The sequence below is a fragment of the Neovison vison genome, chromosome 6 (assembly GCF_020171115.1).
Source record: "Neovison vison isolate M4711 chromosome 6, ASM_NN_V1, whole genome shotgun sequence".
NCBI classification, from domain to species: domain Eukaryota; kingdom Metazoa; phylum Chordata; class Mammalia; order Carnivora; family Mustelidae; genus Neogale; species Neogale vison.
Genome location: NC_058096.1, coordinates 173394328 through 173410908, shown reverse-complemented (window position 1 = coordinate 173410908; position 16581 = coordinate 173394328). Strand labels below are relative to the sequence as shown.

Genomic DNA, 16581 nt, shown 5'->3' with positions numbered 1-16581 from the left:
TCTTTTGTGCCCCTGAAGCCCCAACGCCTCGGCTCTGGAGGTTAAGTGCCTTTCTTCCTTCAAGCCAGCTGAGCCATGTTTCACCATAAGAGCCCTGACCACTAGGATGGTGTCTAAGGTCTCAGCCAGTTCCTTTTGCTATGACAGATCTTTATCTGACACTTAAAGCAAGGGCCACCTGCAAGCATTTGTCCACCCACCCACAGGAATGCTGGGATGGCTCACAGAATTTGAAGTGCTGCCTCTAGTCATCAGAGGAGACTGCACTGTGAAAGGGGGGCTGGAGCATCGTGAGGAGGTAAGTTATAAAGTCAAAGAGCATCCTGAGTCTGGGAAAAGCCAGCAGGCAGAGTCGCTGCCCCAGTCCCAAGCCCAGGAAGGACACCTGGCCTGGAAGCTACTCTCATCTCCTGCAGAGCATGAGTTGGTGGGAACACCCACCAGAGTCCTAGGACCCAGCTCAGGAATGGGGAGGTGGTCCAATTCTTTAGGATCAAGATTGAGCCGCCATTGAATGAGTACCTGCTGGATACCAGGCCTGTGCTGGACACTTGGCCTACCTCGGCTCTTCCAAGCAGGCCCCTGAAGTGGGCACTGTCACTGCCTCCATCTCCCAGATGTCAACGTGGAGGCTCAGAGGGCTCAGAGACTTGCCCAGGTTCATAAGTCAGTGAGGAGCAGTTCTGGAACAAACTCCCAAAACCCAGCCATACTGCCTCCTGCTGGTGGTGACCACAGGCCAAAAGTGGACAAGTCTGGGTTCTCTTGCAGGTTTGTGGGCTAGACCTCCTCATCTATAGAGTGGGGTGACTGACGACCGCCCCCCCCAGTCTGACCAGGGGCTGGCCCCCTTGTTGTACCAAGGTCTGCGGGATCTATTAGTACAGAAGGAGGGCAGCCTCGGTGCCGAGATTATCTATCACTGATGTGACACAAAGGGACGGCACTGTGTTAAGTCAGCCAGCCAGGCCCATCCCCAGCTCTCTCCCAGCCCACAGGGGCCAGGTCGCTTCCTTTGTTCCCCTCCCAGCTGTGGCCTGGTAACGAGGCAGCCAGAAGCTCAGCTGTCGACCTTTTTTCATTATTTTCTACCCTGTTAACCTCCATCACCAATGATGCTGCTGTCAGCCTAAATGAGAACTGAAAAGATTTATCTCACTTGTCCCAGGGCTCAGTCAGGAAAAAGACCCTTCGTTTCCTAACGGCCCTGATGACCCTTTCTCTGCGAGTCACTCCCACCCAGGAAAAAAGATGTGACAGCAGGCGCAGGCGGGAGCTTAGGACCAGAGTAAGTGACCGGATTCACCTCAGCCTGGCTTTGCAAACCACCATGGTTTTTTTTCTTTATTGCCCTGTATTTACCTTTCTAATTATGTTTGCTTACACAAATATTCAACTTGGATGGCATTTCATAAACACGGCCCCGGGAAGGGACGAGCGCAAATTGTGCAGTGGGAGGGAACAAGCCTGTGATTACAGTTCCACTGTAGAAGTCATCCTCCAAGTGGACAATCCAAATACAGACCACAGACAGATTATTACATTTCAAATCAACTTGTCCTCTTCCCTGTGCTTCTAGCAATCCCAGGTCACCTAATCCCTAAAATTGGCGCCTGGCAAGAACAGACGGCCTCGATAATTTTAGTAGTAACAGTCTTACGGACTGGTTGGTACAATGGTAGTCAGCTTGCCTGAACACTCATTCTCCATGCCTAACTTTTCGGGGTTAACACCTTCTTAATCCTCCCCACTGCCCTGTGTGTCTTTTTATCCCCATCTCACAAATGAAGAAACTGAGACACAGAGTTAAAGTAACAATGCCCGGACACCCAGCTAGTAAACGAAGGAACCAGGATCATGAATCCAGAAATTTAAGAACTCTCGACCGAGAGACCGCACCCTGAGCCACTCCCTCAACAACACCTCCCCCCACTTCACGCCACTGCAGTTTCCTTCAACCCTCACTCTGTCCCTGGGATGTAGTTGATCTTAACTCCTTCTGACCAACACAGAAGAGGAGGCTCACAGAGGCTAGAGGATGAGCCCATTTTGCAGAGAAGGAAACTGAAATCCACAGAGGTGGGTTCAGTTCTACAAACATTTCCACAGCGTCTGGTGTTTGCCAGGGACTGTGCAAGGAGCTTGGGACACAGACAAGTCGGGGCACATACAAGTGACTGCTCCCTGCGCACTGGCCTTCTGGGCATTTATATGAGTAAAACCTCCTGAAAGCAACCATGCACTTTGTTAAAAACCTTAAAAATGAGGGGCGCCTGGGTGGCTCAGTGGGTTGAGCCGCTGCCTTCGGCTCAGGTCATGATCTCAGCATCCTGGGATAGAGTACCGCATCGGGCTCTCTGCTCAGCAGGAAGCCTGCTTCCTCCTCTCTCTCTCTCTGCCTGCCTCTCTGCCTACTTGTGATCTCTCTCTGTCAAATAAATAAATAAATAACCTTTTAAAAAAAAAAACAAAACCTTAAAAATGAGCAAACTTTTGACCTAAAAGGTCCTGTTGCAGAAACTAACCATAAGATAATGGCAGTGAATGTGACAAAAGCAAACATACAAAGCAGCTCACCCCAGTGTTATTTAGAAGAGTAAAATAATGGAAATAAGCTGAGTGTTCAACAATAAAAGATTGATTAAACAAATTACAGTAAGTTGTATCAGGAAATACTACAGAATCATTAAAAATGGCATAGAAATAAATTTACTGACATGCAAAAATTTTGTGATGCAGTGTTAAATAATTTATCGTATGACATAAGCAGAGAGTAAAATCATATATGCAGTCTCATCTCATTCAGGAAATGTATTGTGGAAAACATATACATATGAGAACTTAACAGAAAATGTATTTGCCTATGTTTGTATAAAGAAATCCCTATGGCACCAAAGTGATGATTATAGTGATAACATTCCTGGTGATTTTAATTTTTGTGTGTGCTCATGGCCATCTTTCCAAATTTCCTATGATGAACATGTGGTACTTGCCAACCATGCAGATATTTTTATTTTTGTGCAGGTGGTGGCTGAAGTGGCTGAGGCCACCAGCCATATCTAGGATTCAGACTCAGAGTCTGGGACACCACATCTAGCCCTTGGCCCTTGAACCCTACAACACACATGCCCTCCTGTTCCTACACCCCCAAACCATATCTAGCTGGCAATTTTGTCATGGTCAGCCTGGGGCAGAGATATCTGAGCAGGTGGAGTGGCCCTCTTGCCCACCTTTTTGAAGAGTCTGATGACATCCTCGCTGATCTGTGAGAGGCGGACGATGACGTTGTTCATGAAGATGTCATTGAGGGTGGCATGATCTCGACTCTCCCGCCTGGTCTGATGCAGGACCAGATACCAACAGTTCACGGGCGAGAGGAGGTACTGGTCCTTCCTGTGGAAACCAAGGCAGCTCAGGTTGGCTTCACTGGAACTGTCACCCACACAGTGTTCTGCATTGTCATCCACTTTGACCCTCATGACCATTTCGAGCTCAGTTTCATTAGAACACATTCACGGCTGGTAAAGCAATCCCCCCTCGAAGGTCCCAGAGCAGTGCTGGGGCCAAATCCAGTACTTTTGGGCTCTAAGGCCTATCCCATTCTCCTCTCCCACCGCTTGTGGCATTTGCTATGTGCATCACTCCCTTCTGGGCAGAAGCTGCCTCCCGTGAGGCTAAGAAATAATCAATTGTGTTTGAAATACTTGCATTAGTTCTAAACTTATGCAGTGGAAAAACAAAAAGTTTTCCCTTCCCTGACTCCCTGAACCCTTCTGTCTTCTCCCAGGGCCAGCTTTTGTCTCATGGCCTCTTGGAAACACATGTCTTTGCTCTCCATGGAACTGGGGGCTTGGAGGGTTTCAGGTTCTATATTTAGGAGGATGTTAACTCATCTTGCCAAATGGGATGCTTGGGTAAAGTACATATAAGACAAATAACCTTTCCCCTGTAACAATTGAGAGATTCTTAGCATCCAGTAAGATGGGTGTTGTGCTAAAGCAGGGGTTCTCAGAGTGTGGTCCTCAGTCCAGCTGCTATATCACCGGGAATCTTGTTAGAAACGCAGATTCTCAAGCTCCACTCCCAGATCTGCTGAATCACAAACTCTAGAGGGGGCAGTCTGGGTTCTAACACACCCTCTTAGGGATTCTGATTCATGCTAAAGTCTGAGAACCAGAGATCTACCTATCATATTTTCCCAAGGCTTGAGAAACGGGATGTTTTTGAAAAATTAGCTGGGGTGTTATCCCTCTCTTGTCTATGTTTTCCCAAAGCCCCTCTGCCATCCACAGTAGAGGGTATCTACATCCTATTCTCCAGGAAGAAAGAGGGAAGGGTAATTAGAAACCAAAATCAAACCCATACTCTCACATTCCCATACGTGGTGGTTCTTGCCCCCTAAACCTGATTCCTCCCTCACTCTGCTTCCCGGGGTGGGAAGGGGGATGGTTGATAGGCAGGATGTGGAGGAGAGGGCCTTCTGAGGGTGGTGGTCTCCAAAGTTCTCCCCCTCCCAGACCTGCATTGCTCCCCTCATGCCCTCAAGGTGGGCCACCTCTAAAGGCTGATCACGGACATGCTCAGCCACCCAGTAGCAGCATTTTTGAGGGAGGGAATTCTGCTGACTCTCACTATGTCCACATCTTCCTCCCACAGCTGAAGGGATGTGCTGGGGGTGCAGCCTTGACAGCCTCTGGGCACCTGTAGCCCCCCCATGCCCCACATCCCACCCCAACTCTGGAGCTTGGGTAGGACAGGTGAGGAGGGGCCTCCTAACTTACAGGAATTTTCTTGCTGTCACCAAATGAGCTAAAAATCTATGTAGGTAGCAGGAACTGGGAAGAAGGGAATTTGGTTTAGAGGATGGTTATGGTGGAAAATGCCTAAAGAAAAGGGAAGGGATGGGCTGTGCCATAGAAACAACGAACGAACCGCTCCTTGCTTATAGCCTAGAGAAAAAGCTAGAACACTAAAATATAACCACCCTGCCCAAATCCCCCAGCATTTCCTCTGAAAGGTCTCAGGGGGCTGTGGGTGACAGTGACACAGATGTGCCTCGGAGGGGCTCCTTCCCAAGTGGCTGAGGCAGAAGAAAGGATTGCAGTGGGAGGTGATAAAGTGCTATAATAGACACATGCAGAGCGTCAGTTCTGCTTGAGAAGCTGGAGAAGCGCCGCTCTCCTCCTGTGCTCTCCACATCCCAGGAACACCGGCCCCTTTCCTTTGTGCCAGGTTCCCTCCCACCTGGGGCCCTCACACATGCTATTCCCTCCATCTGGAATTCATGAGCCCCAGCCCTTCTCCTGATTGCCTCCTTCTCTTCCTTTCAGTCTCACCTTCAAAGACACCTCCTCAGCATGCCACACGCTAAGGCATGGGTCCTCAAACTGTGTACTCAGACCAATAACATTGGCATCAGTTAAGAACCTGCTGGAAATGCGAGTTCTCAGGGCCACCGCAGGCCATTTACTAAGAAATCCTAGGGCGAGGCCCAGCATCCATGTTCTCTCTAACCAGCCCTCTGGGTGTTCTAACACATTCAGAGAACATTTTCCTTAAAGAGTTTCCATCCCCACCCTTCACCCTCCTGTAAGTTCTTTCACAGGAAAGACTGTTCTGTCTGGGCACACATCCAGCACCCAGCAACGTGCCTGACTCATAGTGGATGCTATGGAAGAGAGACCCATGAGAAAAGTACACATTTGTGCTGGGTCTTGAAGAAAGGGTAGGAGTTTTCCAAACAGAGAGGTAGAGAGAAATAGAATTGTAGACAGAGAGGGCAGCAGGCATAAAAGACGGATGATAGCTCAGTAGAGTTAGACCTTCAAATATGTTAGGGGAAGACTGGAAAGACATGAAGCTGGAGAGACAGATTAAGGGTTTGATTATAGGGGGCAATGAATGCCAGGCTAGTGAGCTTGGAACTTAGTCTCTAAGCCACATGGTTCTGCACTAGATTGCATACTAGAATCACCTGAGGAGCTAAGAAAACATCAAGACCCAGGTCCAATCCAAGAACAATTAAATCAAAATCTCTAGGTGTAGAGCCTTAGTATTAGCATTTTTAAAAACATTTTCTATAAATTCTCATGTGCAACCAGGGCTAAGAATACCTGCTATAGGCAGTGAGGAGTCATGGAAGTTACTTAAGCAAAGGTATGATCTAATCAGTGTGTGTTTAGATCGCTGAGTGCAGACTGTAGGATGGATGGATGGATGGATGGATGGATGGATAAATAGATGAGTAGGTGAATGGGATAGGTGGATTGATGGGTGAGTGGAGGGATTAGTGGGTAGATAGATGGGTAGATGGGTGAGTGGATGGATGGATGGATGGATGGATGGATGGATAAATAGATGAGTAAGTGGAGGGATGGGTGGATAGATGGGTGAGTGGAGGGATTAGTGGGTAGATGGATGGATGGATGGATAAGTAGATGGATAGAAGGGTGGGTGGTTAGGTGAACGAGTAGATGGCGGATAGATGAGTGGACTGATAGATGGATGAGCGGATGGGAAGATGGATGGGTGTAGGCATAGGCATGGAGCTGGAGGGAGGACCAGAAAGGAATTGTTTAGTCCAGGAGAAGAGAGATGTTGAGGTTCTGGATGGGTAGCAGTATGGCCAGAGAAGGCTGGGCTTGAGAGATACCTCAAGAGAAGAGCAGATAATCTTGGAGGCCTCCTGGAAATAGAAAGGAAGGAGGAGGAGGGAGGAATGGATAGTGATTCCAAGCTTTGGATCTCAGGCAACGGGGTGGAAGCTGATGACACAGACTGAGATAAGAACTGCAAGGGAGAAGCAGGTTTGGGCAGAAAACACTTTGCACATCCCATTTTTCACTGCTTCCTAGGTGCTGATAGAAATGGAAAGATTAAAGGAGAGATGAGATAATTGAGCTGTTACTTAAATTACTTCAGGGGCTTAGCTCAGTCTGGGATGCAAGAATTGAACAGCATTGGGGAATTAAATCGGGGAAGGTGCACTGGGGAATTCAATGTACAAAATTTATGGAAGTCACAGCCAGAAGGTGAACTTCAGGCAGAGGAGAAAGAAGATGAGTGATCTTGAAAGGGTACAGAAGTGCTGGGATGGCTTGGGGACCATTAAATTAGGTCACCTGGTCAGAGAGAGTCAGTAAGAGAAAGACAGAAAGGATGACACTTTCCTTATCCCAAACCGTGGGCAAAGGCAATCTGAGAGGTCTCAGACAGGAATTCGGCAGGGAGGCAGGGGGTGCGGAGGCATGGGGGACAAAGCTACCTGAAAGCAACCAAGGACTCAGCAAGCTAGAGTGAGCAGCTGCTGGAAAGATGAGGGCCTCAGTCCTCTCAGGCTTCACTCACTCACTGTGTGTGTGTGCAGCCTGCAGCAGGGACCACAGCAGGCAAGACCCTGCTCCCACATGCCTTCCACTCACTGAAGTGAGGGAGACACACAGAAGATGATGATACAGCCTCCTGAACGGAGTGATGAGAAGCAGCTGTGGAGCAGAGCAGGGCCCCCTTGCCCGCATTTGGTGGCAAGGTGGTGGATGGCTTCCCAGAGGAAGCACTTTCTAGACTGAGAAATAAAGGCTGCAAAGGAACTTGAAAGGGCAGAGCTTTCTAGATGGAGAAACACGGCGAACAAAGGCCCAGAGGGATGCCAGGGAGAGTACGTGGGTGAACAGAACGTAGTCGGGGGCGGGGGGGGCTCGAGCATGGTATTCTGGGCTGGAGGTGGGAGTGACAAATGAGGTTGGAGAATTAGGAAGAAGCCACATAGCCAAGGACCTTTAAAAGTCCCATTAGAGAGTTTGAGCTCTGTTCTCAAGTCAGTGGGGAACCATCAAAGAGTCTAGATCAGGGGAGTGACAGGGTAAAACTACATTTGCAGACTGCTCTGTGCAGAACAGGCTTAAAGGGGCCAAATGGGAAGTTGAGAGATTCGAGAAATATCTACGTAGTGAACAGACTGGCCCTGGAGATTGAGAGGATGGGGTTTGGGATGGGGGTGATTCCATGATGAATCCCAAGTTTCCTGGGTTGGGCACCTGGGAGAACAGGGGTGGCATCTGCGAAGCACTCGGATGGTATTTGAAACCATGGAATAACACGGAAGTCTTCACAAATGTGCAGGACCATGGGGCAGAAGAGGCGAATCCTTGGGAGGCCTGGCCAGGCTGCAGCTGGAGGGACGGGGCCGGGCTGGGCTCCTCCCCTCCCTTGTTGTCTAGGATGGGGACAATGGGCTAGCTCATCCTTCTCTTTTTTTTTTTTTTTTTTTTTTTTTTTTTAGATTTTATTTATTTATTTGACAGAGAGAGATCACAAGTAGGCATAGAGGCAGGCGGAGAGAGAGAGGAGGAAGCAGGCTCCCTGCTGAGCAGAGAGCCCGATGCGGGACTCGATCCCAGGACCCTGAGATCATGACCTGAGCCGAAGGCAGCGGCTTAACCCACTGAGCCACCCAGGCGCCCCTAGCTCATCCTTCTCAGCAGAGATGCTGACCGGGCCTGCCATTCAACCAGCAGGCCCATCCTCTTGGTCTATCCCAGCATGGGAGACTGCTTGTTCTACTCCCCTCACCTTCGTCCAGCCCTGGCTCCCTTGGTATGGGGTAGCTCATTTGTAGACTAAAAGGCTGGGGTGAACAGGACTGGGTCAGGGGCAGAGCTGATCACTCCATGGAAAGCTGCCACTTGTGCGCTTGGCCACAATGATACCAGGCTCTCACCATATCAGAAAGAAGAGGCAAGGGGCGCCTGGTGGCCCAGTCGGTTAAACAGCTGCCTTCGGCTCAGGCCATGATCCCAGGGTCCTGGGATGGAGCCCCGCATCCAGCTCTCTGCTCAGTGGAGAGCCTGCTTCTCCCTCTCCCTCTGCTGCTGCTCTGCCTGCTCGTGCTCTCTATCTCTCTATCAAATAAATAAATAAAATCTTCAAAAAAAAAAAATAGAAGAAGAAATAGAAGAGGCAAGAGACACAGATGGGACCCAGCATGACAAAACAGAAAGAAGAAGAAGCCTGGACTTGAGGGTCGGTGTTCACCGGTGTCCCCCACACTGCCTGTGTGACTTTATGCAGGTCACTTGTCCCCTGTGGCCTGGCTACTTAAACTGTACCATGAGCCTTGGGATTAAACATCTGAAAACAGCTCCATGACGATTCCTTCAGCCGTTCATCCATTCAGTACATTTTTATTGAATACTTCATACAGACTAGACCTTAGGGACATAATTTTGAGCACAAGGGACACAGTTCCTGCCTCCGTAGAGTTTACAGTTTAGTGGGGGAGACAGACACCCCTGAAGGAGCGCCGCAAACGCGTGTCAAGTTACACCTGTGAAAGTGCTAGAGAGGGCATCGCATGGTGCCACAAGAGCCCATAACAAGGGGACCTGGCCTGGGGGTCCCTAAGTAATCCCTGAACAGACTCTTTAGGCTGGGCACTAAAGGAAAAGTGGGGGAGGGAGGATAGCCAGGTAAAGGGGATGTGGCTCAGGGGAGAAGGGCCCAGGCAGAGGGAACAGAATAGGCACAGGCTCACAGCAGGGCAGGGGAGTTTGGTGCATTCAAGAAACTAAATAAAGGCCAACGTGGCTGGAGCCCAGAAGGCAAAGTGGGGGAGGGGACAGATGTAGGGAGCTAAGGGCCCTTGGCAAGCTTATCAGTCACCATCCCACTGGCCATCTGGATTGTACGCAGACTGCACAAAGAAGCACCCAAACCACACAGGGCAGAACTGGACACCCACCGTCCTTTCTTAGGAGGTTATTTGTCCCTTTGGAGAAAGGACCCCTTTGACCTGAGACCCAGCTCTCCGTGCCAGCAGCCATTTCTGCCTGTTGTGGCCACGCTTTTGGAAGATGTCGCAGTGAACCCGGTAGGTGCTCTCTCCTCTAAGGCACATCTTGAACAGCCTTTCTGCTTTTCCCATCTTGCATCCCACTGTCTATGCAGCCGGCAGAAGCTGCTGAGCTAGGGCATGATGTGAGAACTTTCACATATGTATGTATATCTATTTTCTTTTTCTTTTTTATTTTTTTTTTCTTTTGGCCAGAAAACACCAGTGAAAATTTCTGGTGAGTCACAGCTTTCTTTCTTTGGCTAGGGGAGCTGGGTATGAAGCTCGAAGAGACTGCAGCTAGAGAAGCCGGGCCTTGCCAAGCTGGGGAGCTAGGGAAATGAAATTAGCAAGGAGCCAGCTTCTCTGGCTTCTCGGCTGGGGGCTGGAAAATTCCGCTTAGCAAACAGAACCTATTTCCAGGCTTTGCAGAGCCCTACACTGCAGATGGATCCAAACCCCCTGCCCTGGGACTGTGGTTCCTCTGGGAGAGAGGCAGGCTCGTGCAGCTGACACCATCCCCAAGATGCCAAATCCCTGCCTCTGGCTTTCTGCTCTCCTCCAGCACGTCCTTGGGTCTTGCTCAGAAGGCTGCCCGCAAAGCTGCCCCTGAAAAGAGCTCCCTCAATTAGTTCCAAGGCCCAAAAGGTATGGGTAACTCCTTGCTATCTAAGCTGCCCCGAGCAGGATTTGGAATTCATCGCCCTTGCTTGGAGCGCGATTCAGTGATTCCACAAATATTAACTGAGCACGGTCTTTTGCGCCAGGCAGTGGTAAGCAAAATGAGTCACGTTCCCTGCTTCGTGGAGTGTACAGCCCAGTGGGGGCCTCAGGTGATCATCAAATAATCACGTAAATTAATTAGAAAATTGCATCAGTGGTGGGGGCTATGAAGGAGAAACGCATGGTACCTCAAGAGTCTGAAATGGGGGTCACCTCAACCCAGGAAGACGGAAGTGGGTATCAGTCGACCATACGGGTCCTTCCTGTCCCTGAGACTGCAGTCGAGTTATGAGGCCTTCCCTGACCCTCAGTGGCTCCTTGGTCTCTAGCACAAAACCCTATTTTATTGTTATTATAAAACCCTATTATAATAAAACCCTATTTTATTTTATTCCTGAGATTGGTGCTGTTCATTTACTTTCTCTTTCTGGTCTTTGCCTCCTCTCAAGCTTCCATCCGTTACGTTGACCACTGTTCCTCTAGTGCCAGGGAGGCCGGGACACACAGTTGGCTAAAGAGATGAAAAGTATCCAGAAGGATAAGCTAGAACCAGAAGGCTGGGGAGGTTTCAGCATAACCCGGAGGTAACGGAGAGCGTTCCCAGCAGTGTGAGGGCTGTGTGTGCATGAACAATGTGGAAAACTGAGGGAAGATATGTGTGGCCACAACTCAGACAGGAAGTGACCAGGGGCAGAGACAAGGCTGGAGAGGGAGCATGCGCTGGGGCCTTGACGAACAGGCTGAGCATCTAGGCTGGTACTGCCGTAACGAAGGACCACGCTGGGGACGTAGACAGCAGACATGTGTTGTCTCACAGTTCTGGAGGCCTCAAGTCTGAGATCAAGGTGTCAGCAGGTTGGTTCCTTCTGGGGGCAGTGAGGAGACCCTGTTCCATGCCTCTCCTCTAGATTCTGGTGATTTGCTGGCAATCGTTGGTGTTGCTTAGCTTGTAGCCCTATCACCCAACCTCTGCCTTCGGGTTCACATGATGTTTACCCTCTGTGTGTGTCTATGCACAAATGACCCTGCTTCATAAGGACACCAGTCATACTGGATTAGGACCCACCCTTACGCTTATATTAACTTTATGATCTCTTTCCAAATAAGGTCACTTTTTAATCTTTGGAGGGATAGGACTTCAACCTGTGAATCTGGGGAGGATGCAATTCAATTCCTAACAGACTGCTGCCCCAAGGGGATCAGGAGCCCAAGGAGAGTTCATGTGATCACTCAGGCTCTTTCTTGTGGTCCACCTGAGACAAGAATGGGCCCATGACGCAGAGGATAAAGTTTGACCCTATCAGCTGGCATTCAAGGCCAGTCCAGCCCTTTCTCTCATCCCCCTCTCCACTTGCAGAAACCTTCTCCTTGCAGTGGACAAAATCTCTTAGCTAGTGATGGGTTTCTTCACTTATCTATTTTTTGCCTCCCAAGGAATCGTACTGGGAGTTGAAGACATTCAGATCCTGACTCTGCTGCTAATCAGCTGTGTGTTTTGGGGCTTGTCACTCTACCTCTCTGAGGCTTTACTGTCTCATCTGTCATATGAGTGGGTGAGTGATTCAGTGGCCAATGAGGGCCTTCAGATATCGACAACATCGACTGTGTTTCCCAAAACAAAAAATGCTTATACATGAGCCGACAAAGGCTCTTTTGTTCCTGATCTCCCAACTTATTTATTTGAAAAGCCTCATAAGAAGCACAAAAATGAAAACAGTGAATGGTCATTATGTAGGACCCTTTCATGTATTTAGCTTCAATGACAGGACAATCAGGCTCCTGAAATCTGGGAAGCAGGAGCTAGCTCTTCCTAGCTCACGGGCATTCCTGCCTTGGCACCTGTGTCCATTCCATCCTCACTCCCTTGGAATGCCTTCCGCTACTCTTGACACACAGCAAAAACCCACTCTCAGAAGTCTTGTTCACAAGGCTCTTCCTTCAGGGGTTACCTGAGATCTGTCCAAACTGCTCATTTGGATCTACTCAAGATAGTTACCTCCAGACATCTTTTATACTGTTGCCTAGTTCATCAGTCACCACTCACATTCATGGGGCGTGTTCCCTCACTTATTCCATAAGCCCCTTGAAGGCAGGAATAATCTCTTGTATTTTTTTGTATTCCTTCATAGTCCTTGGCAGAATCAAATTCATTCATTCATTCACCCATTCACTCACTTGCTCTTTCTAATGTTTTTTGAACATCTGCCATGTTCTTAGCACTCTCTAGTCACAGGCTGAAAAGATGACTAGAAGTGCCTTGATAGGGCTCACAGTCTACTAGGTACAATTAATGCAAACCAAAAATTATTATGGCTATTGGTCAGGATTCCTCTAGTTGAAGAAATACTTCAAACTGGCTTAGGCAAAAATGATAGTAAGTAGGAGGAGGGAAAATTTAAAGGATCAAACATTTTAATCAAAAAAATATAAAGGAATAGGAAGAAGTTGGCCTCAGGGACAGCTGGATCCAGGAACTCAAAGGATGCCCTCAGGATCTGGTCTTGGTGTCCCCATCTCTTGGCTCTGCTTTTCCTCTCTCTGTGTTGGCTTCACTCTCAGGCAGGCCTTCAACAGACCAAAAATACCCTGGCTGATAATAATCCCAGGGGAAAGACAGCCTCCCCACTGCAGTCCACTACAAATCCTGGAATCATGCTGTATTCAATTAAAAATATGTGACCAAGATGATGCAGAGCCAGTCACATACCCTCCATTGCTCAGGGATGATTCCCCAGAGGAAAAATCTCAATGATGTTATCAGAAGAAAGGGGGAGAGATGCTAGGCTGGAGTGAGTAACAGACATCTACTCTGTTATGCTGGGTGAGGAATGGGAACCTAGAGGAGGGAGGGAGGAGCTAATTCTGCCTCAGGATAGAACATTTGCATTGGGCTTTGAAGTATACATAAGAGTTTGCCAGGTGGAAAGGACAAAGATGGGAGGTTCCTGCATGGAGAGGAAAGCCTGAGTGTACAGCTGTGAAGTCAAAACAGGACATAGATTGTTCTGGGGCTCACTGGCTAAGTCAGGACCGAGAGAAGGCACAGTGGAAATGGAAGCAGTTAGGCAGAAACCAGGGCTGAATGAAGGTTTTAGTGGCCAGTGATGAGCTCACTGGGGCAGGAAGGCCAGGTGGGAATAAGAGCAGCCAACTAAGCGAAGGCGAAGAGTTTATCCTGGGGCTTTGCCTTAGAACCACCACAAAACGGGTGGTAAATGTGAGTTCTTAGATCAGGGAGAGCCAGTTGAAACCCACTGACTTAGAAGCTACCTTTGGCTGATGCCAGCCCTGAAAGAGAATAATTCTGAAGGGGAAAGACCACATCTATGGGTCACCTGAGATGGGATCTGCTTACCCATGTTGGAAGCAGGATGACTTGAGAAGCCAGTTAAGCGTTTCTTTCCTTATCTGTGAAATAGTGTTGATAACACCCACCTCCCAAGGGTGCCTCAAGAACTGAATGAGGTCATTCATTGGCTGCTCTTAGCATCAAACGCAGCATATGATAATAATAATTGATGTCATCACTTAATTATTACCACTAGCACCTCACTAGGTTATTGGGGAAAATCCAGTGACAGATGTACAGATAAATGACCCTTGGTAGGTTTTCTGTTGTTGGTTTTCCTCCTCCCATTACTACCTTCTCCCACTGCAAACTCTCACATATAATACAAGACCCAATACAAATGGTCCTGGGACTCCCCCTCCACCCTGGGACAGAGTGATTCACTCAGCCAGTCATTCCCCATACTTCAAAGTGACGGCACACTGGCTCTAGTGTCCAGCAGCATGTCTGAGCTCCCCCTTTAACTTGCTCAAAGTATCCTTGGTACCAAAATGAATACCTCTGCCTTATTAACCAATGCCGGGCCAACCTCATCTTCTCTTTTCCTGCAAACCCCTTAGCCTTGGTTCATCCATCTGTGAAATGAGCACACCATTGTGCATGCAGTGCTAGGCAAGGAAGGGCCCTGACCCATAGCTCCTCTGGTTGGTTCTCTCACCAATCACTTGGGGACCCTAAACCAGGGCACACCCTGTCTGGCCTTCAGATCCCTTGTGTGTCAAGTGGGGATGATGACACTTTTTCTGACTCCCAGTTCCACCAGGATTCTTGGGAGCATTTAAGCAGCTAAGGCTGGGGAGGCAATTTGCAAAGTGTAAGGTACTATATAATCTTTAAAGGTTGTTATTAACCTATTTGTCTAATAGAATAGAGTCAAAAGTAATCCCCTGCACATTACTGCTTGTTAAAATCTCCTTCATTACTGGGACACCTGGGTGGCACAGTTGGTTAAGCATCTGACTCTTGGTTTGGGCTCGGGTAGTGAACTCAGGATTCTGAGATCGAGCTTCATGTTAGGCTCATGGTCAGCGAGGAGTCTGCTTGTGTTTCTCTCTCTCTCTGTCTCTCCCCCAACCACTCATTCACAGGTGTGCGCTCTCTCTATATATATATTAAGTATTCTTAAAAAAAATCTTCTTCATTGCATCAACTATTTTTCATTTTTAAAATAAAATGTAGATGATATGCATGTGTAGATTTATATAGAGCATATCATACATTACTAAACCACACCGTTGTTAATACTTCGGAAGTTGCTGATTATAGTCTCTGCAGATTCTCAGAAAGCTGGTACAGGATCTAGGAGAGGGCCAGAAGGACAAACATGGAAGGAGAAAAAGGGGTTGTAGCTATTGCAAAGGCCACTCTTTGGGCTGAGACTTCCACTTTGAAATTACTCCCAACAATGAAAATAGCAAGGTGGGGACGGACTGGGTAGTGATGCAAGTGCTTACTCTCTAGGAGGAGTTAAAAGGGACCCTGGAGGGTCTTACACGGGCCTCAGGATTTTTGCAATTCCTGCAAAACCACAATACTTAATACCTCCCTATTCACTGTTTATTTTTACTTAAATGAATTTACTTACCAAGGACTTTCCCTAGACTTAGTTAAAATAAAATTTTAAAAACCAGTATCACTTGCCATAAATAAAAAGTGAACTGAAAAAGTAAGTTCAAGGAAAACAAAACAGCATCATTTAATCCCAGGCAGATGCTGGTGCCTGTGGTCCATTCTCTTAGATTAGAGAGGCATTAGCAACACACTAGTAACCAAACGGAGACTGTCTCCTTGAGCCAGCCACGGAGACTGAAAGAACTAAAAAGATAATTCAATATATATGGTTCATGTGCTCTCAGTGATCCCATTCTCATTTTGAGCTGCACCGCTCTGATCTGGCCATCCCTCATATTGCAGTCATGTCCACTTAAAATACCTGGCCTTTGTGCACACACTCCCTGGACGGGAACTCACATTCTCAAGGCAGCCCTTTCCTTCCTGGATAGCTCTAGCTACTGGAATGTTCTCAAGGTCAAGGTGAAGTCTGTTTCTCTGAAAATGCTATCCTTGGACCTCACCTCTCTCCTTTCTGTAGCCACACAAAGTAAGTCTACTGCTTTCATGTGTCTGAAGAAAGTATTTGGTAGTATCTCAGTCTTTTCAGCTATTCATTCAAAAAAACCTTCTATTACTGATCAGAGAGGGAGAGACTAGAAACTACCCTTGCCTTCAAGCGGCCAGCAGACTGGAGTGGGAGGACTGGTGTATGAGCTGGATCATTTCTTGGTCATCTGATAATAATAATGAGAGGGACATACAGAACACTGTGGGAGGCCAGAGGAGGAGCAGAGGACGAGGGGCCTGGGATCTAGGGCAGGGGCTTCCCAGGGGAAGTGAGACTTGAGCTGGCCCTGCTGAGAAGAGCAGGAGCTGGCCAGGAGAGAAGGGAACTCTAAATGCCCACACACGCAGCGCTGGTCTAGACAGATGGGCAGCTCGCAGGAACGCTAAGCCAGCCCGGGGACGTGAGCGGATACCCAAAGTCGTGCCGCTTGAAGCAGTTTCGCATTTTGGAACCAGATAAACCAAGATTAGGATTCTAGCTCTGCCACTTACTTGCTCTAGCTGTGTCCCTCTGGGCAAATTCCTTAATTTCTCAAAAAAATCTCCATGTTTTCAACTA

At 48.3% G+C, this 16581-nt stretch overlaps 1 protein-coding gene across 11 annotated transcripts in view; it reads right to left on the bottom strand.

Moving 5' to 3' along the window:
• The window catches only part of SRGAP3 (SLIT-ROBO Rho GTPase activating protein 3), a 258338-nt gene that overhangs the window by 115527 nt on the left and 126230 nt on the right, over positions 1-16581 (bottom strand). For all 11 annotated transcript variants that reach the window (XM_044253090.1, XM_044253091.1, XM_044253092.1 and 8 more), the window contains exon 3: positions 3231-3393. In XM_044253090.1, the coding sequence (XP_044109025.1) occupies positions 3231-3393 (163 nt within the window). The remainder of the gene's footprint in view (positions 1-3230; positions 3394-16581) is intronic.